The sequence below is a fragment of the Hypanus sabinus genome, chromosome 25, assembly GCF_030144855.1.
Source record: "Hypanus sabinus isolate sHypSab1 chromosome 25, sHypSab1.hap1, whole genome shotgun sequence".
Taxonomy (NCBI): domain Eukaryota; kingdom Metazoa; phylum Chordata; class Chondrichthyes; order Myliobatiformes; family Dasyatidae; genus Hypanus; species Hypanus sabinus.
Genome location: NC_082730.1, coordinates 35,330,653 through 35,357,103, shown reverse-complemented (window position 1 = coordinate 35,357,103; position 26,451 = coordinate 35,330,653). Strand labels below are relative to the sequence as shown.

At 38.7% G+C, this 26,451-nt stretch overlaps 1 protein-coding gene across 3 annotated transcripts; it reads left to right on the top strand.

Annotated features, from left to right (window-relative positions):
* On the top strand, nt 1-26,022 carry LOC132381169 (suppressor of cytokine signaling 2-like). Of its 3 annotated transcripts, none has more exons than XM_059950459.1 (3): nt 1-798; nt 5,059-5,265; nt 16,004-26,022. In XM_059950459.1, the coding sequence occupies exons 2-3, from the start codon at nt 5,136-5,138 to the stop codon at nt 16,474-16,476; spliced, it is 603 nt and encodes a 200-aa protein (XP_059806442.1). In that variant the 5' UTR covers nt 1-798; nt 5,059-5,135; the 3' UTR covers nt 16,477-26,022. The 3 variants fall into 3 exon arrangements, with proteins under 3 accessions (XP_059806442.1, XP_059806440.1, XP_059806441.1); XM_059950457.1 differs by lacking the exon at nt 1-798 and adding an exon at nt 3,910-4,127; XM_059950458.1 differs by lacking the exon at nt 1-798 and adding an exon at nt 4,359-4,556.
* The last annotated feature ends 429 nt before the right edge of the window (nt 26,023-26,451 follow it).

The window sequence follows — 26,451 nt, the reverse complement described above, 5'->3', positions numbered from 1 at the left end:
TTTTAGAAGCTTGACTCAGAGCCCAGTGGCTTCTCTGCGATAACGTTCAAAGAATGTTTGAAGCCGTTGTTAGTAACAGTCTGCTTCGAAAATACAATCTCAGACGAAAGCGATGCGTCTGCTTTTAGTGTAGACAATGATGGAATCAGCTACAAGAATTTAATACTTCTATTTCTATGTAGTATAATTGTGTGCACTTATTTGCAGCATTTAATTAAGTCAAATCCGTCTGGATCACGAAGCACTTTTTAAACCCGACCAGAGAAAATAAATCACAATTGCCACAATATGTATGATTCACTAGCTTGTTATCTCGAAGTTAGTAAACAGAGGCCTCAAACAATGCAAAACTTTCCAACATTCGGTCTCATTTGCTCCTCGTCTTCTTTTGTTATGATTCGCTTCGTTTTCCCCTCTATGGTGCACTGACCCACGTGTCTGTTATCAGTTTCCTCCTAATGATGCACCCTTTGTCAGTGGCTAGGAATTTCCTTTTCTGCTGTTCCGTACGACTGACATCAAGATGCAACACTGTCTATCGCAGAGATCTATCTTTTCCCAGTTTTCGTCGCGGCGCTTTTAAATACAGTTATACATTTCCTTTCGTGGATATCATCATTTTGGTCAGTGTTATACGATCAGAATTTTTTTTCTCTCTTTTTCGCCCGTTTTTTTTTTCGTTTTCCACGAAAGACGCACTCCTGTCTTCATCAACTGCCATGTAAATTATGAATTCACGTCAGAAAAAAAAGTCGATTTTCTTCTGTGGAATCAAAAGGTTTATCTTGTATCGGAAATGTAAGTACTGTCTACATAACCGGCAGATACCCTTTGAGATCATCATCTAGTGAATCAGACACATCTTGAGTATTCTAATAGTTAATTTACCCAAATCGGGTTGTAACCACTTTTAAAATGGTTTCCTGATCTAGACGGAGGTGATAAAATTGAAAGCTGAAAATAAACTTACGCGATGTAGAACTACAAACATTATATGATAGCTACTTCTACCACCAAAATTCAACGTTGGTTTTTAAGTCTATGTCAAAAGCAAATGTGTCGCTTTCGCCCAAAATTGCATCTTCCCCTAAACCCCGTTTTAACTAACACCGGCCTCTTCTAGTCTACACCAACTCTTCTGGAGCACGTTCTATTTTCCAAGTCTTGCCTCCTTCCGGGATTTACGATGTGTTTATGTTCGAGTATTTGCATTATTTTCTGGCAAGCACCTCGCCTGCCTTATTTTGCTTCAGGATCTTCAATGGCCTGTTATTCTTATAGAGTGTAGGTAGGAAATGCAGGCGTATTTGATAAAACCATAGAGCATGCGAGTAAAATTAGGAGCTCGGTCCAACGAGTTTGCCTCGCCCTCCTCTCCGTAACCTTTGACGCCCTCATTAATGAAAACCCGAAAGCCTGTTTTAAATATACTCAATAACTTGGCCATCACAGCCGTCTGTAGCGATGAATTCCACAGAATCACCGCCCTCTGGTCAAAGAAAAATTATTCCTCATCTCTAAGCTAAATGGACGTCCCTCTATTCTGTGCCCTCCGGTCCTAGACTTTTCCATTAAAGGAAACATCCTCTCCACTTCCACTCTATGTAGGTCTTTCAATATTCGATATGGTTCAGTGAGATCTCCCCCTCATTCTTCTAAACTCCAGCGGAGTTCAGGCCCAGAGTCATCACATGGGCTGCATAAATTAACCCTTTAATTCCCGTGACCCTCTCCAATGCCAGCGCATCTTTCCTTGTTTACAATACTCCAGGTGCTGTACGACGAATGTCTTATAAAACCTCAGCATCACATCCTTGCTCTTATATTCTAGCCGTCGCGAAATGAAGGCTATCATTGCATGTGCTTTCCCTACCACCGACTCATCCTGCACCAGGACTCCCAAATCTCTTTCTACATCTGATTTCTGAATTTTCTCCTCGTTTAGAAAATAGTTTGTGCCTTTATTCCTTCGTCCAAAGTGTATGATCATGCACTTTCCTGCACTATCGTCCACCTGCCACTTCTTTGCTCATTCTGCCAATCTGTCCAAGTCCTTCTGCGGACTCCCTGCCTGCCCCTCCACCTATCTTTGTAACGTCTGCAAACTTGGCCACAAAGCCATCAATTCCGCCATCCAAATCACTGACATTCGACCTGAAAAGAAGCGGCCCCAGTACCGTCCCCGCTAGTCCCCGGCAGCCAGCCAGAATAAGCCTCCTTCACCCCGACACTTGGCCTCCTGTCAGTCAGCCGATCTTCGATCCACGGATTCTTATCTGAAGCAGCCTCATATGCGCACCTTGTTCAAAGGCCTTCCAACAGAGGCTATCAGGCAACGTTTCCCCGTAAGGAAACCACGCTGCTCCTCCGTGTACCCAGAATCTCATTCTTCCTGACCGACTACACCACTGAGGCGAAGTGAGGCCTTTGACCCTGTCCACCGTGGACATTGCGACCTGGCAGTCTAGATACGCAAGCTGTTGCCCATGTAGCAAGCTCCCCCTCTCCGCGCATCTGATGAACCCAAAGGACCGATACAGTTTGCCCCAGCAGCACCACACAAGTTGCCAGTCAGCATTGAAGTCAATGTAGGGCAGCCTTTAGCGACTCCAGCTCCGGATTTTTTTTTTAAACAAACAAGAGAAAATCCGCAGCTGCTGGAAATCCTACTGAGTTCCCCCAACATTTTGTGTATGTTGTCCGGATTTTTATATCTGGGTTTATTCCCAAGGCAGCAGAGGTTTGAGGCCAGTTTTCTTTCTCCTAGATGAGCTGCCAGCCATGTCGGAAGAGATCTATCTGCCCGAAGCGACTGGGTTTAAGGCGCCAGCTACCCCCCTCCCCTCGCCCGGTCCGTACAAACTGTTCCGCCGGGCCTGGTAGCTAAACCACCCGCGAAGGCCAGGAGCTGGACTTGATTGTCAGAGACTATTTGAGGCGCACGCCATTGGACACCTGTAATAGGTAGTGGATGTTTGTCCACATTAACACCCGCGTCTGTAACAACCTCTCGGAACCACTTAAGTCAGGCTATTTGGCCTGCACTTTCTTTTCTTCTGTCTCCCACACTGAAAGAGAGCGACGAGCTTCACCTACGTAACGTTTTAAAAACAAAACGAGAGTCGCATAAACAACATAATAGATGATAATCGCAGATGCTTCTGGATGCCTAATTCCATTACCATTTTAAGTACGCTTGTAGTTTGAATCTCAAGAACAAGCGAAATGTTTGGGGATACAATGTCCTCAAAACACAGCTTGTTATTTTTAAAGCAATCACACATTCGGGCATTGTAATGAGTCACTCCCCATCAGCTCTGTTTGAATTATTTTCAGGCGTCACGGTCACCATTCCAACAACTATAACCCTCGACTAGCTGGCTGGTAACTTTTGCCCCCCCCCCCCATCAGCTGCGTGCAGCCTCAACCCCGCAGAGCTCAGTTTTACCCGACTTTATCCCGCCGGGGGAGGCAGCGCACCGTGACGCAACAATAGCAGGCGGGGGCAAGCCCGCTGCTGATTGGTCGACGGCTAAATAGCAACAAGAGCAGGTGACGCGAATTCTTGGAAAGTTCCTGGAAAGCGGCGCGTGCGCTTCTGCCTGAAATATCAACCCCAAATCTTGGCAACAGTGACCTTTCGAGTCGAGAAACAAGACTTCCTGCTGGAAAAAAAAATTTGCAGCTTACAAATGTTTGCATTCGTAACTAGCTGCGAGAAACAAAAAAAAAGCAAGGTTAACACGCAGCATCCCTCCACTCCATCTTTCATTTTACTCACATTTATCAATGTCGCTCTATCTAACAATTAGTTGTTTGCAAGCGATCTCTCTAAACACATTAGGGCGGGGGATGGGGCAAGAGTTAAACGGGAAGCAGGAGGCGTTGGCGCTCATAGGCGTGTCTTTGATTTAATGCATTCAGCATTGATCGCCTGTGGAGAAAAAGGAAGGGGGAGGGAGAAGGGTAATCTGAGGCTAAATTTGCCCAGTTCGAGTTCAGTCTCTTAGCGTCTTGTCGCCGTGCACAGCCTTCTATATTCACATGACCTCTCGCTTTAAAATTCTTCTTTTGTTTTCATTGCTGGGGATTTTAAAAAACAACGACATTTTCTCCATGACTGGAAAGTATGCGTTATCCTTACCTTCCTCTCTCTAATCACTGGGGGAGAAAATGTAAACTGAAATCATTCAGAAAGAGCCCGTGGGTACTGTGGATTGTGGGTGAAGTTCAGTGTGTGGCCGCGCATCCCTGGCGATGGAGATGGCCGGGGGGAAACGAACGCTCTAGCTTAAAGGGTTAACTCATTCCAAGAACCAGAAACGAACAAAAGGTGGTCCATTTTCGGTTTTTTCTCTCTCTCTTTGCCGTCTGTGGTGCTTGGACTCTGTCTGGCAGGAGGGAAAAAGCTGAATTAGGCCGAATGTATCCAATTAGTGACTGGCTGTTATTAGTGGAGTTAGACGAGGGAAACAGGCTTGTTCCCAGGCTCGGTGTCGTGTTTGCAAACCGCTGAACCGGCTCACAAACGACCAAACGCTCGGTTTCAACCGAAGGTGTATATATCTATATTCATGTATATAATAGATATATATACGCGCGCATACAGTGTTTCAGAGTCGTGATACACGGAAACGAGTTCGTTTAATCCTTTCTCGCCCGCCTTCGGTGAAAACATGCAAATGACTTTTTATTAATTAGACGAAACGAATACACTCGGAGTATCATTTTGACCGGGCAACTAGAGCAGCAAGTCAATATTTAATGAAATCGTTCGTGCCTTTGTGTAATTGCAAATCTTTATGCCGGGGCCATTGATTTTTACTTGAAAGCATTTAGCGATCTTGGTTGTATAAATTAACGCTGGCTGTTTTTCAACGTGATGGGAAAATGGACCCGAATTCCACCAAAGATAAATGGACAACATCCGTATTAGTTTTGAGCAATTTCCGCGGGCAATTGAGATATCGGGGGCTTTTCATGTTTGTGCTTTAGAACTTGAAATAATATAAAGAGTTCGCTCCAGTTTTACTATTGTGCACCTTGCTTCTTGTCCAGATCCACGGCGACAAACACACGCTCTTTCTGGCCCGTGATCGAAGTGGGATTAGCGGTCGTTTGAATTCATCACATCTATGATTTGTCAGGAGAAGGCAGTAACTCCGCTGCACCCCAGCGACTGGCCGCAAGACCCGCCTGACCTCCGGGAAGGACATTCTGACCTGTTCCGTATCTCCTACGCCATGAGGCACTTGGAACTCACAGGTACCTTTATCATGAATATAGTAACGGCTGCGGTGGATATATGAACGGGGCTTTTTAAAAATGTCCGGCACTGTTGTGGCCCCTTTTGTTCTACCATTGCTTCGGTCCTTTGTTGTATTTTAATTACATAAAATTAACAACTTCCACCAATGTAAATACTCAATTTCCTTGGACATCCAACATTTGTTTTATAAAGCAATATATTTTATTAGATGTATTTTAGCATAATGTGAATGTCGCAGATCATTGAGTTCTAATGTATAATAACGTCGAATTCTCTTAAAAAAAACTAAATCTCTGTTTCGATTGGGTCCTTAAAACTTCGGAAATTTTGAAACAGTTGCAGATAGGAGGTTTAAAATATTTCCTGCTCGGGGCTCTGGAGTAAGATTCTTAAAATACACGCTTATATTATTAGGTTGCTTTACAAATCTCCCATGTGAGAACGAAACTGCTAATTAGAAAATAATTTTCTTTCATTTTTTTTCCTGAAATTAATTTTAATTTTGAATTAAACAATTTTGCATTTGATTTTCAGCTGCAAACATTCAGACCCCACTTTGACCAGTCAGTGGAGTTGTGTACACCCACGTTTTGAGGGTGTGTAAAAACGGCAGACTTTTTAAAGAAAAAATTCATTGAGTTTTGGTGCATGCTTTAACTGTCCCAGCGCCATCGTCAAATTGAAGGGAATAAACAATAAGGCTGGAGGCTTAAACACACAAAGATTTATGCTATTTACTTCATTAAATAATTACATTTTTAAGAAGTAAGTGGGGCACTGTACATATTCTAAATGGAGACTCAAAGCTAAAATATATGGGCAATTTTACACTGGGCTAAATTGGAAGTTAAGCAGTGTGCAACTTTTTTTGAGGACACTTTCCGTCTGCTTAGTTTTATTTATTTTTTGAGATACAGTGTGGAATAAGCCCTTCCGGCCAGCCAGCCACGTCAACCCGCAATTCCCCGATTTAATCCAAGCCTGACTAATCATGGGACAATTTGCCTTGACCAACTAACCTACCAAATGGTGTGTCTTTAGACTGCGGGATGAAACCGGGTCAAATCAATGCAGTCTCAGGGAGAACATGCCAACCCCTTGCAGGCAGTGGCGGGAGTTGAACCCAGGTTGCTGATACTGTAAAGCATTGTGCCAACCACTGTACTGGTGTGCCCGTAGTCCGGTAAAACCCCGCTCAACATAAACATTGTTAATTTCTTTAGGAAAGAAATGTTGCTACAGCAGCAACATTTTCTGAGAAATGAGTAATTGACAGTTCAGTATATTCTGGTTTTCCATTCTTTGACACGGTTGCATAAGTTACTCCTTTGTTTCATGAGAACAAAACAAAATAAAAGTCCTGGAGCTTTTATCAAACGTTTAATCAAAATCAAACTGTGATCAAGTTTGGTTGAGCAATTTTGTTTTTGTAAAGCAACCAACACCAGATAAGTGACTTAATTTGTTTCCTTCAAACACTTACTTTAAGTCCAAAAGTTCTCAAAGTCAGATTCAGGACTTGACAGCATGGATGTGAAAATAGTGGGGAAACATTCTGAATTGAAAGTGACAGGAAATATGTTTTTTTTAAATAAGGGTATGAAGAAAGAAAAGTAAATTAAGTAAGATTTGAAGAGGGATAGTCATTTGAGACCCTAAGCAGAAGTATTAAATAAACTAAAGCTTACAGGAGCCCTAGCAGAAATCTCCTGGAATTCTCTGAAGGCTGGAGAAGTGCTTAGGGACTCAAAACAGAAGTTACAGCAAAAATATCCAGGAACCTGTTCACACGAAGGCTGACTTTCCATTTTGGGTGACATTTTCATTTTCTTTTAGTGAAAAGATCATGCAAATATGGACAAAAGTAAAAGGAGAGATTTCTAGGAATGTAATTTCCTTTCTTGCTGAACTTTGTGAAGACAGGCAAGTGGATGTTGTGTACAAAGATTTGATTAAGGCCTGTGAGCCAAATTCTATGAAAAGTCTGCTACTTGAGATGAAGTGCAATTTAGTGAGGACATTTAAGAAATAATGCCTAATTCATGGCATACAGAACTCAAATGATGTTGATGTGGAGATTACTGTTAGTTTGATGAATATTACCAAGGGAGAGCGCCAAAGGAGTTATTTTTTTCTGGTGGTATCTTTACTAATTATCTTCAGTGGTCTAAACTTAGAAGTCACAAGTACAAAAGGTGTGCTGGCTAATGAATTCTGGATCATTAAAATTTGTCACACAAGAGGCCACTTGTCCTGTTTCCCAGTGATGGTAAACAGAGAGTTTTGCAATGTGTATACTGTACATAAGATTGTATGCTCTCTATGCTTGAGTAAATGTTCCAATGGCACTGATGTATGGCAGGACTTAAAAGGATCACTGTGGGAATAACTGGAATTGAGAATTGGGCAGATAGTTTCCAAGAAAAATGCATAATGGCATACAGTTCAGCCAGTTTCTCAAATGTGGAAAAACGTGGAATTTCTAAGAAGTTGTGAGCTCCATGAGCTTGTCTGGACAACGAGACCTTGGATTTTGCAATGGTTTATATCTAATAAGTGGCACTGCATGACAGAGCCTGCCTTGCCCTACCCTTGTTTACAGGATGATAATACTCCTTGACAGAGCCAACTCCTGCTTTTGTAGTCCCGGGAATGGAGGAAACTAGTGTTGGATATCTTCAAACAATCAGACTGGAGGACTATGAAGTTTGCATCTTGAAGACTGGGGATGCAGCCCAAGCTTAGTCTGTAAGATCTCCATGCCAAATCTAAGAAATGAATAGAGACAGAAGTGAAAAGAAGTTTAAAGTCGTCATTGTTTTTAATAGCACCACCACCAATTCAAACTTTCAATACTCTGCAAAGGTAATGATTAATCTTAAGTGTCAAATACAGTAGATTGATTTCCACTGACTATAACTTGTCATGTCTTGAGAGGATGTGATTTGACATGATTTATCCTTCTTGGTGTTTACTTTGTAATGTTGGTACATTCACCCTTTAGCCGTGCTATTTGTGCACTAGTATCGGTGAGCTTCTTGTACTGATTATTTCTGCAAGCAAATGCCCACCCCAGGAAAATTTAGATATGATCAAATTGGGTTTTAAACTTGACGTAAGATTAATTTATGGTGTGTCATTTGGTGGTAGTGATGGCATTTCTTTGAGGGAAGTTAACCTGAACCTATGGCTCTTAGTGGTTTCTGATGCATGACTGGATCTGTGTTGATTAATTGTTAAAGATTGCATGTTGTCATTAGTTAAAATCTCCAAATCAGGTTTAGTAAGCAAACTAGTTACATTGTGGTCTTTAGTATTTCTAGAAAGTCCTTCACTCCAAAATATTTAATGATTGTAGAAAGGGGAAAATCTATTTTTTTCTTTGTTTTTATTAACATAGAACATGAAGTTCTTAGATAGCTCAGTTAATCGAAAACTTATAAGCTGCTAAAATTCCTGGTCTGTTTATATTGTACTTAATTCCGGATTTTTTTAAGTGCTTTCCCTTTTCATCAAGGCTGCTTCTAGGAAAAGCAGTCCGAAGTTCACAAAGGCTCAGTTTACAGCAAAGGAATGAAATAAATTTATTTTTACACAGTGGCAAGAAAATATTGGTAATGCTGAGCCAGAAAACTTGTTGCTTGTGCAAGCACCACTTCATGGAAGATTTCTTTTATTTATTTACTGAATAATCACATTAATCATTCAATAATATGCTGCATTAATTGGTGGGAATTGTCAGCATTGGTATCTCTGCTTTAGACTGTATGCCATTACACATGTTTATGTTTTAAAGGGAGGAGACATTATCTGGGTTGGGTTTAGGTGAAGGTGTGGTTGAACGAACAAGAGTTTGATTGTGCAGGAGGTAAAATTAAAGGTGAGCATTTATTTTTAGAATGCTAGCATTGTGGCATTTTTATTTTAAAAGCATGGGAAATAGAAGTTTTAAAACATTTGGAACTATGAGCTTCTGACAAAAATTAGAATAGAAATGATTTTTCTGTGTTAGCAATCAACAGATGTTCCACTGGCCTTAACAGCACAATGTCTGCTTCATTTAATGCCATGACTTCAAAACTGCGCTATTGAAAACAAGATTTGTTTTTAAATGCTGTATTCTTAGTTACTTTTCCAGTGTAGAAATTATGGTTTCAACTCTACAGTACAGCTGTTATTTTCTTCCCCATTTTAAAACTCAGGCTTGAGGCCTAATGCCTGGCTGTCAGTCAGTCTCCTAAACACCTCCAAAGTGGAAGATGGTAATAAAAAAATTGCCTCTTACAATAGGTCTGGAGAGAAGTTTTTATTTTTGTGCAACATTTTAGTGAAACCTGTAAATAATGCAGTACTCTGTGTAAACACGACATCTGAACTCCTCAAGCATTCCACAATTATACAATGGGTTGGCTTATCAGCTCTTTTGGGAATGAGAGAATATTTGTTCTGATATCTTTGACAAATAGGTTTGTTACTCTAAGCAATAGGTTCTGGATAATTTGGCACTCGTGGCAACCACATATATGATGTCCCTATGTAAATTAAGTTCTGGGCTGCTTGTAGCTAGTCTTCGAACAATTAACAATCACCATGCAAGAAAATTGCTGTCCCCTGCTCTTCCCCCAAAAGAATAATAATCAGATTCAGAAGTATGTTTTTGATATCAGTATTGCTGCAAAAGCCAAGTTTCATATTTTATATAAATGCAGAAATCATTGTTAATAAATTAATTCTGTGTGTTGTGCTCCAAAGTATTGAGATATCTGTGATTCATCATAGCATTGGACATTAGTATCAAAGTTAACCAATAAATTCATCAGTCAACAGTTGTTGCCATTTTTTTTGAAAAAGAGGTTATGATCTATTGCTATTGAAGCTATCAATATCAAACAATCTTAAATACCAGTCAATTACCTCCATTGACTAAATCAGTAAATACACCACTTGGCTTAGATCTGTACAATTAGACCAGGAGGTTTCCAGGGATGTACTGACATCCACTTGAATAAGTGTTGATGCACTATATTTGGTTTGAATAACACTTGATTATGAAGCAGAGAATCAGCCACTGTTCTTTGTGAAATGTACTGAGGATAACCACTGATGTTGGTGTGGAATTTTGTTTGTTGCTTTTCAAGGGCAGTGAATTTTCATATTGGAGGTAGTTTTGGTGCCCTCAACATTTTCCTCGTGGGTATTGTGTGCAAATTTGACTGTGGTTTCCACCAGTGTGGCTGGAGTTGAGGCAAATAAAAAAAAACATCTGTTAAAGCACTCTACCTACTCAAGTTGGTGAAGATGGGTAAAGTATACTGCCCGGACAGGTGATTATAAAGTGAAGAGAGGCATTTGAGGACCCGATGACCAAACAATTTGGTTCAAATTGTAAACACTCTAGGTGCAATCATTATTGAACTTCAGAGGCAGGATTTTTGTTCGTATATTAAGTTCACACCAATATTGCATAGCTTGTTACAAATTCCATTGGGATTATGTATGTGTGACTTCTTTTAATGAATGATTTTATTTTACTTTGTTTGCATGAACAGCTCAAGTGCTCCATGAGGAGTGACTACTCCATAGTGTGTGACTACTGTTGCTGTCCAGATGACTGTAGATATTTCAGTGTAATGTCATTCTTGTATTCAGTTATTGCATTTTTTTAACTTTGTATAACTTTACTGAGTGTGGAGTCTAAAGACATCAGCTCTTCAGTGATGGTTTGAGTTTCTGAATTAAATTGTCTCTTTGTAACATGGATACAAATGCCCTGTGTTTCAAACCAGCTTTTTCAGTGGCCATTTTATTAGGTAGCTCTGTCCACCTCCTTGTTAATGCAAATATGCAGTCTGCCATTCGTGTGGCAGCATCTTGATGCAAAAAAACATGTGGACATGGTCAAGAGGGCCTGTTGTGCTTCAGACCAAATATCAGAATGGGGAAAAAATGTGATCTGAGTGACTATGACCATGTAATGGTTGTTGGTGCCAGATGAGGTAGTTTGAGTATGTCAGAAACTGTGGATCTCCTGGGATTTTCAGGGGCAGCAGTCTCTAGAGTTTATAGGGCATGGTGCAACAAGCCAAACGAAAGCATCCAGTGAGGACATTTCTGTGGGTGAAAATGCTTGTTAATGAGAGAATGGCCAGACGGGTTCAAACTGACAGGAAGGTGACAGTAACTCAACCACAAGTTGCAAAAGTAGTGTGCGGAAGAGCATACAGAATGTGTTGAACCTTGAAGTGGATGGGCTACAGTAGCAGACCATAAATGGGTTCCATTCCTGTACCTAATACAGTCGTCACTGAGTGTAGATGTCAAATCACAAAAAAAGAGAAAATCCACAGATTGCACACACACAAAATGCTGGAGGAACTCAGGGTTTCAGCCTGAAACGTTGACTGTACTTTTTTCCATGGATGCTGCCTGGCCTGCCAAGTTCCTCCAGCATTTTGTGTGTGTTACTGAATGTATCTGGATGCATTTTCACATTGTAGTGGAATTGAGATCTTTTTATGCAGCTTTCTCACGATGGTCTACTTCTTCATCTCCTCTTGTTCCCCCTTCATGTACATTCATATATTTCCAGAGAACCTAATGAAAATCAGTTATAGAAGGAAAACTAAAAATTTGTAGATCCTGGAAGCCTGAAATTAACAAAAAAAGAGAAAATGCTGAAAATGTGAGCAGCGTCTGTGAAAAGAGGAAGAGTTATTGATTCAGCTCAAAGACACTTGGCTGGAACTGGGCAAGAGGGAAAAATAGTTTTAAGTTGGAGAGAGTGAGTGCGGGAGAAGATTGGGTAGGATAATGGGAATATCTCTGTTTGGTATCTCCTCTCTTGAAGAAACAAGCCATTGCTTCAGATTGATTGTTATGCACCACATTATTTTCCATCTAAGGTCTTAAATATGATTGTGCTTCTGATTCTTGGATTTAACAAGTGTATTCCTAAATCATGATTTTGTAGTAAGATTCAAGAGTTATCTTCAACAGTTATGATTTAGTATGCATGCAATGCACAGAGATCCTATGTGTTCTTTTGAAAGAACACTTTTGAAATGCCAAATAGATTCTTTAAAAATACTTGTTAAATCTGAGCGTTTTCCATATTCTTTTTTGTGTATGATGCTTTTACTATTTCAGTAAATTGTTTTCACAGAAAGCTTCCAAGAAACTTCCACTGCAGGAAACTAAAAATGTGATGAAAATGGGAAAGATGAGCTATTAAGCTGTCGGGATATAAGACAGAGGATCATGAGGAAGCTCCAAAAGCTTTGTTCTAAAGGGCCCTGACTGATGATGGGCTTCAACCATTGCCAGTTCTCAATAATCTTGACTGCTCTATAGCTCAGGACTTTAACAGATTCAATATTTCTAGCTCTATAGCATCCTGCGGTGGAAATTTCCAAATATATTTATATATCTGCCCGAGGGAAACTAAATACTACTAATCACCATTTTAAATGGATGACATGCTAATCTGAAAATGTCCCAGGTCTAGCTTCTCCTGTGAAGGAAAACATGTTCTTGCTTTCTCTTGTATCAAACTCCTTTCAAACCATCACACTGTTCTGAACTCCAATAGGTGTCATCCCAGTCTGTTCAACCCAGAAGCCATTTCCTGCCTTCCAGGATCAGACTCACGGACATTCTGTGCTCTGCTCCCAATGAAAGTATACTTCTGAAATGAGCAGTCCAAAACAGTATGCAGATTTGAGATATCATCCCACGAAATGAAATTGTATTTACATTTTTCTCCTCCATATCTTTTGCAATAAAGATCAACCGTTTGCTTTCTAAGTTACTTGCCACACCTGCATGCTAGATTCCTGTGTTTCATATACAAGGCCACCCAGATTTCTCTGAGCATCAACATTCAGTAGTCTCCCTCTATTTAATCTCTCTGGATTTAAATAATATTCTGTTTTTCAGTTTTTCTGCCATTGATGGATAACCTTGCATCTGTCCAACGTTTGCCTTCTTGCTCCAACTAACAACTTGTTTAGTTGCATTCTTTGTATTTTCAGTAAATTTGACCTTAATACATTCACTCCTTATTGTCACCAACAGACGTAAATATTTGAAGCCCCAACTCTGATTACTATTATACAACTACTGGTTCCAGCTTGAATTATAAGTTCCACTTGTCTTTTTTTGGTTAATTATCCTGACCTCTATACACACTAATTATTGCCCTAGTGCTTAAAAACTTGTACCTTGTGCCCTGTATTTTATCACAAGGCTTCCAGAAATCAAAATGCACCATGTTTAATGGTTTCTCTTGATCCACTCATCAGTAGATCTTTAAAAACTGATAAATATGTCAGACTTTACTTCCCTTCTTTAACACTACGTTGACATGGCTTGTTAGCATAACGATTTTCTGAGGGTCCTACTACACTTAATAATGGATTTTGGTTTTCTGATATTAGACTAACTTGCCTGCAGTGTCCTGCTTCATCTTCAGTGTTATCTTTGCAAACTTGCTTTGTTCAGTCTGCATGAGGATGAATTGCTCACAGTTATCATAGTAAGTTTCCTGCTTATCTCTATTCCACTGGCATTTTGTGTGTGTTGTCTCTATTATTTCGTGATTTAAACACTGTCCTATAGTGTAGCTGATACTAGGGGGGGCCTATAAACTGCTAGAGCAACTCTCTTCCCTTGAACTTCTGTGTCTAGTCAAACTTGAGTTTCTGAGATTTTTTTTTCACCGCCGTACTGATTTCATCCCTTATTAACAGAGCTACACTACTTGCCCCTCCATTAAATCTGAAGCAACCTGCCTTGGTCAAGTTGCATTTGCAGTGCCTCGAGAAAGTATTCAGCCCCCACAACTACTTTCACATTTTACTGTCTCATTTTCTAATTTTAAGATATAACGAAGCAGTGTTTTATTGAACTAGTGTGTATATCTATTTTTTTTAAATTTAAGCCATCAATATTTGCATCAATGCTGCAAGCATTCAGACAAAGGCTTTTAAAATTTGTCATTGCACCCCATGTTTCCAGTGTTCACTCCATATGCAGATTCACTCTGATATTTGTGCATTCAAGTCCTGTCCTGTCACACTCCCCAGCAATACAAACTAGCCCTTTCATTTCATCGTTCTAAATTGACCTGAATCCTTCCCCTCCTACATCTAAGACATCTAAAAACATCTGTGAAGAATAAAAATAAGTTTTATTAGGAGGCAGGCTCTGTTTGTGTTACAGGGCTTTACATCAGTGATTAAGGGCCTCTCCAGAGTGTCTATCCTGAGCGTTGCTCTCTGGTGAGACTTGAATCAGACTAATATAAACAATTATGTAATTGTAAGTGGAGAAAGATTCTTAATTGGAAATATTTAATTTCATTATAGCCAATTTAGTGCTCTGGCATGTTTTCTACATGTGGTTGTTCTTGGATCAGCAGCACAAACCATGCAAATTGGTTTGTGAAAATTTGCATTGCGACTCTATTTGTGCTTTGCATTTAAAATAAAAATGGCTCTGCGATGGGGAACGTAGGACATTTCAGGTGGATATGAACAGGTCGTTCAGTGAGCATTAGGTAGATAACACTTAATGTAGAGGTAATGAGAGGTGATCAGAGGATCTGATCAGTCAATCAGGTTTATTATCACTGAGACATCATGAAATTTGTGGCTGCAGTACAGTGCAATACATAAAAATGCTATAAATTATAATAAATATATTTTAAAAATTAAATATGTAGTGCAAAAACATTGAAGTAGAGTTCATGGGTTCATTGTCTATTCAGAAATCTGATGGTGGAGGGGGAGAGGCTGTTCATAAAACATAGTTTGTTTTCAGGTTCTTGTACCTCCTCTCTGATGGTAGTAATAAGAAGAGAGCACGTCCTGGGTAGAGGGGTCTTTAATGATGGATGCTGCCTTTTTGAGGCATCAACTTTTGAAGATAGCCTCAATGCTGGGGAGGCTCGTGCCCATGATGGGGCTGGCTAAGTTTACTGTGTAGTGGCCCCTCCCATACCGGACCGTAATGTATCCAGTTAGAATGCTCTCCATGGAAATGTGCTAGACTCTTCGGTGACATATTGAATCTGCTCAAACTGCGGTGAAATATTACCGCTTGTGTACCCACTTCATAATTGCTTTGATATGTTGAAACCCAGGAACTTGAAACTACTCAACCTTTCCACTGCTGCTCAAAGAATGTAATAACTCTGTTGAGTAAGAGGTTTTCAGTTTAGCTGAGAAGCAACCTTGAGCACAATTTACTAACAGTCAATATATTATTGGAAAACTCTGGAAGAACCAAGTATGATTTGGTTATAGGATTGGGAACAATGTCGTCATGGATACCTGTTGTGGTTCCATGCTGCAGAACGCTAAGACATAGCAATACTATTCCCCATAATATGTGCAAGAGGGTTATGATACCTGTGGAGAAAGTAAAGAATTGTTTTAAATAGAATGAAGCCACAATTGAAGAGCAGAAGCTGCAGGAGTAGTTCAGAAGCTGAATTTTCTCCACTATAACACTAGGAGTAAGTTCAGCTGAGGTAAATGGAAATGATTGGATTCCGGAGAATCCTTGCTATGGTTATTTCTGTAATCACTTCTTTTAGTGTTTGTAGAGGTCTTGATGAGGAGAAGGTGATAAATGAACTGTTGAATCCTATTTGGCTTATTTCCCAGCTTCTGATGAAATACTACAAAATGAAAGCTTTGACTTACGCTATCCCTCGGTTCTTTCTCCATCCAGGCTGGTATTGGGGAGCGCTCACATCAGTTGAAGCACGGCAGATTCTGAATCAAACCACCGAAGGCACGTTTCTAGTCCGGGACAGCTCCAACCCAGAATATCTCCTAACACTGTCTGTCAAAACAAGCTCAGGACCTGCTCATCTTCGCATCGAGTACAACGAGGGCAAGTTTGGCTTCGATTCGGTAGTTTTGGCGAAACCAAAGCTCAAGAATTTTGAAGATGTAGTTGATCTTGTCCAGCATTATGTCTCGCTGTCTAGAAGTGCTCACACTGCACACGACCAGTCAATTGCACCAGTGACTAAAGACACAGTCATTCATCTGAAACTGACCAAACCTCTATATGTTGCAACTCCTTCACTGCAACATCTTTGTCGGATTATAATCAATAAAAGTACTAAGACAATCCAAGAACTTCCTTTGCCCACTAGATTAAAGGAATATTTATTAGAATATCCTTTCCACTTATAACCATTCCAAGGATGTGAATGAGTACACAACTCAGATAAATGGTTGAAAGCCTTATACTGGGGACATATTCAACTGTTTTATGTTAAGTACTGAGGCAAAATGCAAAACCCTGTGGATGATGAGTTTAAACTAACCAACACATTTTTACTTGGAACAAATTAATCAAAGCCACTTCTCCAGTTTCTTATTTAATGCTAATTTGTTTTCCAAAGGTTTTGGTACCCATTTATTTTTTTTTTCATTTAGTATTTCTGTTGACAGTTATACACTGCAGGTACTTTGAACTCCTGGGTTGCATTATATAAGGAATAGATTGGTTCAGAGAGGGTAAGGATAGATAAAGTGATATAGTGTGAGAAATTACTATGGTGTGATGGTGTTGAATGGAGGGTCATCGCTCAATATTGGTGCACCCTCATTTTTAGTTCAACTGCTTTGCTGGGAACTGCATGACGTGGGGATGTTGAAATTTTAGAATTTCTGGTGCTCCCTGTGATGAGATGGATAAACCCCAACATGGGTAAACTCTATACATTCACCTTGATACAAGGTGCCTGTGTTTATTTTTTTTGTAGCAAGACAAACTGGTGTCTTCTTGTGAAAGACAGTTAATGATCTGCTCTTGTGAAGCTGGTGGAAGTTGCTGGAAGAAATAAGCATTCTGTTTCGCTTCCTCTTGAGAATTTGGGTAACCTGCACCAGGAGCACACCTGACACAAAAAGGAGCTTTAGGAAAGGGATTTCACAGTAAGCCAATCAGCAGAAAGGAATGTCGAGGAAAGGCCACGTAATGTCATTTAATATATAAAAATACACGATAGTTTATCTGCTTTTAATAAGTTTAACTATTGATGGCATTCTTTAAACAATGAACCAAAAGAATTGAAAACAAAAGGTACTTGTTTTTAAATTTGTCCAGGAAGCAAAAATAAAATGTGCTGTCCGGATAATATTGCATTGCCTTGTGCAACTGGAGTGAGGCGTGTGTTGCATGGTTTCTGTGCATGAGGAAAGCAGCTGATTAATTGACTTGCTGATGCCTAAGAATCCTTCGAACAAGGAAAGGTCGCCAAACCTGTAAAACTTGTTCTGTCTTTTGAATGTGCACCCTAGATAGTCACGGGATGCCATGACCCACTTTAGGATCTGTAGTCCCATCTGTCACTGACTTGGTCAAAGCTTAATCTTCCATAAATACTCAACACCTACCTCAGATGGGATTTGCAATAGGAAATGTACCATCAACGCTAGGTATCACCTTGCGCAAGATCAGTGCAAGAGATGCCCTTCTGAGGGCAAAATGCTGGAAATCTGACTTGTAAGTACAGAGTGTAACAAGAGGATCAAACTGAATCAGGCCCACTGCCGTTGAGGTTCCCTCATGCCTACACAGAGCTAGGCTGGAAGCAGAGGGTAAACTTAAAGCATCCATACCCACTAATCCAACCGTGAAGTGTCAGTAATGACTTCCCCCAAAGTGCCACTAGTCTTTCAGTCCGCAACGTAAACGCCATTTTTTAAAATTCTTAAGTCAATTAAAGTCTTTTAATACCTGATGCACCATCAATAACTCTCGGAGACGGGAGGCGAACAATAGGCTTTTATTAGCTGCAAGAGACCACGATTAGCAGCAAGAGACCACCACACAACATTCTGGAGACTGAGGGGGGAGCAATGCCTCCAACTGCCTTTATACAGGGGTCTGTGGGAGGAGCCACAGGAGCAGTCAGCAGAGGGATGTGTCCAGACAGGTATATGTAGCTCACCACACATACCTCTGTTCAAATGTATTTAAAAATTACTAACATTAAAGCAATATTATAAAATGGACTTAATGAAAACACAGTCACTGGAAAAACTAAATAAAAATTAAACTCCCTAAAGCAAAATATGTTTAATCTTCCGTTTTCACTCCCAAGCAACAAGTCTAGAGTGCCAAAGAAAATCAACTGGGTTTTGGATTTGCCCAACGATTTCTTTTTGTGCAATCTCTCAATAGAAGGTATTGCCAGATGTGGTGCTGTTTTTATTAAATCTGGAAATTCCCAGCCATTCAAGCGACTGAGTATTATTGGATCCAGTAAGAACTGTTGACGAAGCTCAGCAAGCCGTTGCCCAATGTGATGCCCATCCCCTTACGATGTTATTTATCCCATTTACGTGCCAGATATATTCTACTTACAGATCAGGGATTTTGGTTTGTTTTGGTCCTACCATTACAGAGTTAAAGCGTTTACAGGTGCAAATTCTAACCCAGTAAATTGAAAGGTAGTGAATGGGCAGGATTGGACAGTTCCTCTGTCACTTGAGGCTGCTGATCATGTTCCTGTTTGTAACTGAAAATGAAATTAAACATATAATTTGCATAAAACTGTTGCAAATTGTCGACTGGGTAAATTTGCATTGCTACTTGAACGGTTGGTTGTTTTGAGTCCTGACAAATGTTTCCTGCAACTCTTCCTGCCCCCACCCACACAATTCAATTGGTTGCAAAAGTTTTTGAGGCAGTGTTGTCAATAGTTGCTCTAAAAATGAGGGTGTGTTTTTACTGTATATTTTGGCACTGAATTGTCCAGATTTTGTTGTTTGGGCCATGTACGCTCATCCCTTAACCACCAAATGCCTGGCACTTAGCCTTGGATGTGCCTGCAAAAAATTTGTTTTGAGAACTTCGTACACTATGTTGGCATGTCACTGCATGTTTCCAGCAACCTGGTCACATGGCTGAGCTAGAACAAGCCCCCACCAATCCTGGAGAAACTGTTTAGCAGACTGCAAGGCCACACACCAGTTTTGCTCTCTGTCAAGGCAGTCAAGCTTTTTAAATGATCCAAATTTAAAACATTGCAGAAAGTTGAATAACTTAATTAAATATCAGTTTACTTCAGCTTTATCCTTTCTTTTGCTTATGGCCATATAATCTCTGTGGAGTTGTATATTTTGTGCTAGAGCAGGATTTATGAGCCGATTTCCCATCTACAATCCTGGAAAATTTCAACAAATTGGTGCCCCATTTCTGGACTCTGCAAAACAAAGTGATAGACTCCCTGGCAGGAAATGTTGACAAAACCCAGCAAAACAAAATGTGTTCATGAAGAACAATAATTGATGGGGTGGAAATGATGATTATGACATTTCCTGCAATTAACTCTCAATTGTTACAAATTGGAAGATCTCCATTTAGATTTACCCCATTCTTTGGAAATTTTTAAAATTAATTTGCATCCAAAGCAGCCTCTGATCATATTAAAATGCATGATGGGAAATTTAACAAATATGCTTCATTCTTGGTTTTTAAGGATTTCTGATGTGCGATTCCAATATATGCTTAAATATTTTACAACAAATTCAAAGAAAATATCGCCAGATACCAAATCATTTTCACCTCCAGCCCCCTGGCTAATCGCTTTTCTAACCAAGTCCAAACTGTACAGGTGTTTCTTTTTTAAATTTTTCCATTTCCATCATTACACACATTCAAAGTTTAGTCTGCATGGCTGGAATTGGTATTGTAATTGCTTAGTGCTGAATAGGTAACCTGTTACTTTTATCACATGTTGAACATATTTATCATGGACCATAAAACTATATTTTCTTATTTATTTCAAGTTTTCCAAGAAATGAAGAGTTGTCTTTAAGAGCCAAAATTTGGAGAAAAATCTTTATCTTGGGATTTTGGAATTTAACTATTTAAAGATCATCACTCTCAGTCATTTTAAAAAAAGGATGGCCTAATGGATCCTTTTTTTAATGACTGGGAGTGATGATCATTAAATATTTTTCTTATGAATAAAGAGGAGAAAGGCATTGCCATTTTTGCAGTTGTGGGTAGAGAACAATAAAACTCTTTGTTACTTCACACGCTGATGATCAAGCTAGCTGAGCCAAAGGCTCCTTTCAGATCCGCCTTCAGCTGTGGTGTTAAAACCAGCCATTGTTGTAGAGATTAAATGTAACTGCATGTGCTTTGAATTTGGGTTTTTACCTTTCCTCCAGTAAATATTTCAACATGGTTGCCAGGAGTTGAAAAGCTTAAAGCATTTTTTTAAGGAAGTGCGACGCAAGTTATTGGAATGGCAAATCAGCAAAAGTAATAGGTGGATTTATTTTGTAACTTCCTAGTTTTCCTCATAAAATATCTCTTTTGATAGGATAGTTATAAAGGTGCATTCTGATTTAACAAGCTGCCTTCTTTTAGTTGTACTGTGGATTCTGGTTCATTAGGACACCTCAAGATCTGTACATCTTGGCCCAATTAAGTGGCTGTACCAATTAGCTGATATTTCATAGAAATCGTTAAAAAGGTATTTAAAAAAAAAGAAACTACTGTTTAACTGAGTAGCAAATTATGTATTTAAATGAAATACAGAGCAAATTAGAACACTACCAATAATACTACAGTACTAGGAAACTTTATTAGTTCCTAATAGTTAACGATGGAGGAATTTATCCAGTAAACACTTTATATTGACTGACTGTAAATGAAGAAAATCAGTGCATAACCTAGTGAAGATAATGGACTGCTTCATACAATGCTATCAATGATTGCATCCTCCAAATCTTCATTTTCATTATAACATTCGAGATGTTTGTCGATACCTACAAAGAAACCTTTGTAGTTCCTAACTTGTTGAAGTCGTGAAATAATTTCATTTTCACTCCCGGCTGTTTCTGACATCTCCAAGCCTGGATGCTTGAAGCTGCTGTGAGCAGAGCAGTTTTGAATTGTCTTGCTGCTCATCTCTCACTATTCATCAATGACAAAAATCACTGCATTTTGAACACAAACACGTGCAACTTATGCTATTTAATAACTGCTCATTCAAAGAACGACATAGAATCTAACGCCATACAAATGCACACATCTGCCACTAGTTAGAGCAAACACGAGGAAATCTGCAGATGCTGGAAATTCAAACAACAACACACTAGCGTGTTGCCACTAGTTAGAAACCATTTGCCAGCAGTCTCCTGACACAATGAAGCAACATAGTGTCCCAAATAATGAAGGGAATCCTGGCTATTTTCTCGATTAGATTTTGCTCTTTAAGAGTTGTCCCAAATAAATGGTTGCCCAATTAACTGGAACACCACTGTATTTTTTGTCATTCTGCATATCTTAATTTTGCATTTCCACCCATAATGGATTAGATTTCTGAAAGTCAACCCCAGGAGAGCATAAAGTGGGTATGGTCTTTACCTAATGGAATTAAAATGTGTGGCTAGTTACACTAAGGACAGTGAATATTTGATATAGCAAAAGATCCCACCCAAATTAGCTCATTCTACATGTTGGAAATTGTGCTGCAGTTTCAATCATGTAATTTTTGGAACAATAAGTGAACCTGATATTCCCAACGAATAGAAAAATCAGAAAATTGTGATGTGAGCAGGATTGACAACATACCTGCTAAAATGTAGAAATAAACGACAAATTAAAATAATTGAACTAAATGATTTATTATATGAAATGTTCATTATTGATATTACTTTAATTGAAAGTTGACTAATTATCTTTAATTTTATCTTGGAAAGAGACATCATTGGACACAATTAATTTTTTTCTTTCTAAACTATCCATCTTAATCTTGGAGTGATTTCTGCAAAAGCACCAATGTCATCAGGTCACTGAGAAATCTGCATTAAAACTAAAAGAATTTAGCTTTGATTAAATGTTCTAAAATTAAGCAGCCCTTTTCAAAACCAAGAGCATCTAAAACAAAAGTTTCTTAGTTAACTTATTTGCATTAATATCCACATAATATCAAAATGAAGGTGGAAGATCAGAGATTAATGTTCATCAGGAATTACCTGTTTAAAATAAGGAAGATGTAGAGCCATAAGGAGTCAAATCATGTGGGGGCTCAGGGTATTCCCATGTCTTGTGCGATTTTTAGTTATAAAGTTACATTGTGCCTATATTCAGTTGGTGTGACCCAGTACCTGAGTAGAAAAACTCAGTGGTTATTATTTGAGCAGATGGTGTGATTGGGATGGTAGGGGTGGCATGAGGAAATAAATTGTTGTGCTTTACACGAGGAAATCCTTAATATGCATATACTGTATATTCCCCATCCTGAATATTTGTTTCAAGAAACCTTATTAAATATTCAGGTATCATACTTGTTGGCTAAAGCACAAAATACTAGTGTATTCCAATTCAGACTGTCAAAAAAGAAGTAAATGAGCTCGCATTCCTTATGCACGTGCACGTGTACATATACATCCTCACCATCCCTAACCCTTGAGTCTGACTCATACAGGAAGGAGACCTGATAGAGGAACCAAGGCATTGTCCTTTGTTCTGTTAAAATGGCAGCCAGCTTTTCATTTAACTTGAAAGATAAGGACGGTTATTTGAGATTTATTCTTTATAATTATGAGTAAGTTGTATTGGTCCCACTGAAGAGCCGTGATGACTTTATTTTCACACCCTCCATCTGTGTCAAAATTTTATGGATATCTGAGTGGCAATCCTGCTCGATTCCCACTGACCAAATCCAAATTCACCAAAGTATAGTCTCTGTCTCAGTACTTGGAAATAATCCATCATTCTACACTAATGATAGAGGTGCAAATTTGCAAAAACATGTATTTTCAAACTTTGGTACTGTTTGGATGTTTTAATTGCACCACATAACTGTACCCCAAAATGGGAAGTGTTCAAATTAGAAAGAAGCATGTCTAGGTTTGATTGGTTATGTAGAAAAATAGTAGTTATTATTATCCTCTACAGTAATGGAAGAATATAAAACATAGAGGAAAATAGGTGCAGGATGGGCCTTGTGGCCCATTGAGATTGCTCACTATGTATTCAATAGCATATTGACTAATCTTAGCTTGGAGATTTCCAGTCTATTTCCCAGAACCCTCGACTGCATCAGAGACCAAACAACTGTCTGACATGGTTTTAAGTACGTCCAGTGATTCAGCTTCCTCAGTTCCCGGGTAGAGAATTCCAAAGATTCATGATCCTCCAAGGGAATAAATTCCTTTTCATCTAATCTAGTCAAACTTCATAAGGGGAAGTTTATGAGGAATAATCTGTTTAGTAACCCGATCTTTTTTTTAATTATTATTATGTACTGCATCTGTGGTTAGATGGGTGAGAAAGAGGTGGGTGGTGAGAGGTTGTGCAGTACTGTGTTTATGTGACCGTTTCATTCTAGCGGTTCAGTCTGCTAAAGGTTGTCTGTAGAAATTGTGAAGTAAGTTTCGAATATAACTTGTGAAGTATAAATATAAATTGTTGCAAATATAAATTGTGAAGTAAGTTTCGAATATAACTTGTATACTGTAGATTTTGGAATCAGTATTTAATTTCTGTCAGAGAAATACCCTGCGCTTCTCATGTTTTATGTTTGAATTCACCTGTCTGTGACACAGGAATTTTACTGCCTTTGATGCCGTGCATCTGTCAATTACACACTGTGTGAGCTGCAAGTCAGTGAGGACATTACACCAGAAACTGCTTTTTTTATATTCTTAAAAAGTTTTTTTAAAAAAAGCAGCATATTATTTCTGTATTGAAATCAACAGAGACAAAAATAATAGCTTAGGATTGACTTGGCTGAGGTGCTTATAGTTCTTCATTGTGCATTTGTTCAAAATATTCTGGAGCATGTAATGATATAGATTAATGAGTATCATTTGTATTCCTAAATATTTGTAAAACTGAAATGTTATTAATAATCACCACATTTAACACGAGTTAAGCTTTGCAAATAGCTTTGCTATGACTATTCACAGTGCACCTGGCTTCCATTTTACTGACTTCCAGTAATGTGAACTGTGGAATTTTTTGAATGAATTTATCCCATATAAATCTTGTAACTAATTATCTCCGGTATAGAAGGTCTTGTTCCTGTGAACAGATCTGTTTTCTCAGGAGGAGTTTAAATACTCCAATGTGCTGCTCTATCACAGTGTGATTTAAGCAGCTGACTTATCATCTGCTGGGAAATAGTCAAGTTATGAAAATGGTGCACACACAGAAGTCTGTCTTTTGTGTTAATATTTAACAACTTATTGGTGCTGAACCATTTTAGTAATTAACATGTCATTGTTTCTTGGTAATAAACTGCCAAATATGCTCAATTCCATTTTACAGCTACAAAGCTGTCATTAAATTTATAATGGTGACTATTCAACTATTACTATTTTTTTTTCTCTGACATATTGTATCCAAAATGTACTTGGAAAAAGTATTTTGAATGGTAATTTTATAGTGATTTTTGGAAACTAATATGGCCTGCACCATTAAAGAGGAAACATGTAAGTATATGTCAAACTATTCTTCTCAGTAGGAAGAATTAAATCAGGTTATTACCATGATAAATGATTTGTTAACCAAATAAAGTAATTCAATTATTGTTTTGCAGTTTTTTAAATAAACAATTGATTTTTAGAAAAAATGATTGCTAACCACATTTTGAAAGGGTTCCACTTTAAATTCCTGGAGTCTGGTAATTACTACAACAATAGCAATTTTATTCTCCTCTCCAATTAGTGTTGGTGCAACCATTTCTGAGAAATGGAGGTCTGCATACATGTGCAAATAATTTTTGGATTCCTTTTACTAGCAGCATGGCTGATTATAAAGCACAAGGCAAAATATATAGGATTCTGTTTACAAGATACAGGAATATATGTAGTTATTTTATATTTTTATATTGTTTCTGAAATAATGATTATATTGATAAATTTGGAATATTTGCTCAATGACTGACAGAGTGGTATCTCTGGTTTTTCCTTTGCATCTGAATCTCATATACAAGAGAGGTTGGGGTAAAGTCACAAGGTAACTGAGTGGTTGGTCAACTGAGAGGAGTCAGCTGGTCTGGCCAACAAATCTGTGTTGTGATGTTGGGGAAAACAGATCTTCTGATCTCCGGCAGAAAATGTGCTAGAGGAAGAGTATCACCAGTTAATGTATTGGCTCTGTGGAAATACAAGGGAAGTGAAATGTTGGGCATATTCAAGGTCTAGGTTTTAGCTGACGCATAATTGTTTGGGATATGAAATGAGAAAAAAAATAAAAGAACTAAAATAATCATATATGGCAGTCTGCACTTTATATAGTCTCCATGGATACTAGATTGTCATAAATACACTCTTTACACTGTTTAGCTGAATGTTACGATACTTTTTGAAGTTTATCTTTCCTCAGTCCAGTATTAACATTGGAATTTACCTCCAAGTAGACCCTGGACTGTTCAAACCTTGTGCTTTTAGATGAAAGAAAAACCCATAAATATACAGAATATAAAGTGATTGAGACTCGCACAGTTCTTGCGTTGCTGTTAATAGATTCTGTATGCAACTCTGTAAATATAAAAATAAGCTTTGTCAGTTGACCTGAAATTGAACTTTGATGGGCCTGTAGACATTGATATTCTGTATTATATTTAAGTGACAGTACTGTTTGTTACATTCCTGGAACTGCAGACACTGTAAAATATATTCTCCGATGTTTACACCACGTCTTTGGAATTTGTGAAACTTGTTTTCATTCACACGCAAATAAAATACTGCTGAATCTTTTCATTCTGTGTGCAAATTATCTGAGTGATTTTTAGAAATGGTTACTGAGCTAGTAATTATCCTTCTACATTTCCCCCAACCTTTCCCATTTCAAAACCCACTAACTTATGATGGTAGCTCTTTGAAAGTAGTTGTTCTTCATAAAAGGAGATGAGATAATACAATGCTTGAGTTTGTTTGTGGATAAACCAGACTCATTCTTCCTCAGTCCCTGCACTGCCCCTAGAGATCTCAGAAAAGGAGCTGGCAGTTGGAACTAAAGTTATCTTTAAAAAAAAATGTCCAGTCTTCATTATGACAATTTTAGCACCCAATAAACTGAAAGCTCTGAGGATTAATGTTCCAAACTTGAGCTCATTTTAAGGTGTGTTTCTGACAGGTTGTTGTCTAGTTTCTCTTACAATCATGTTCCTAAGTATCTACCGATTCTGG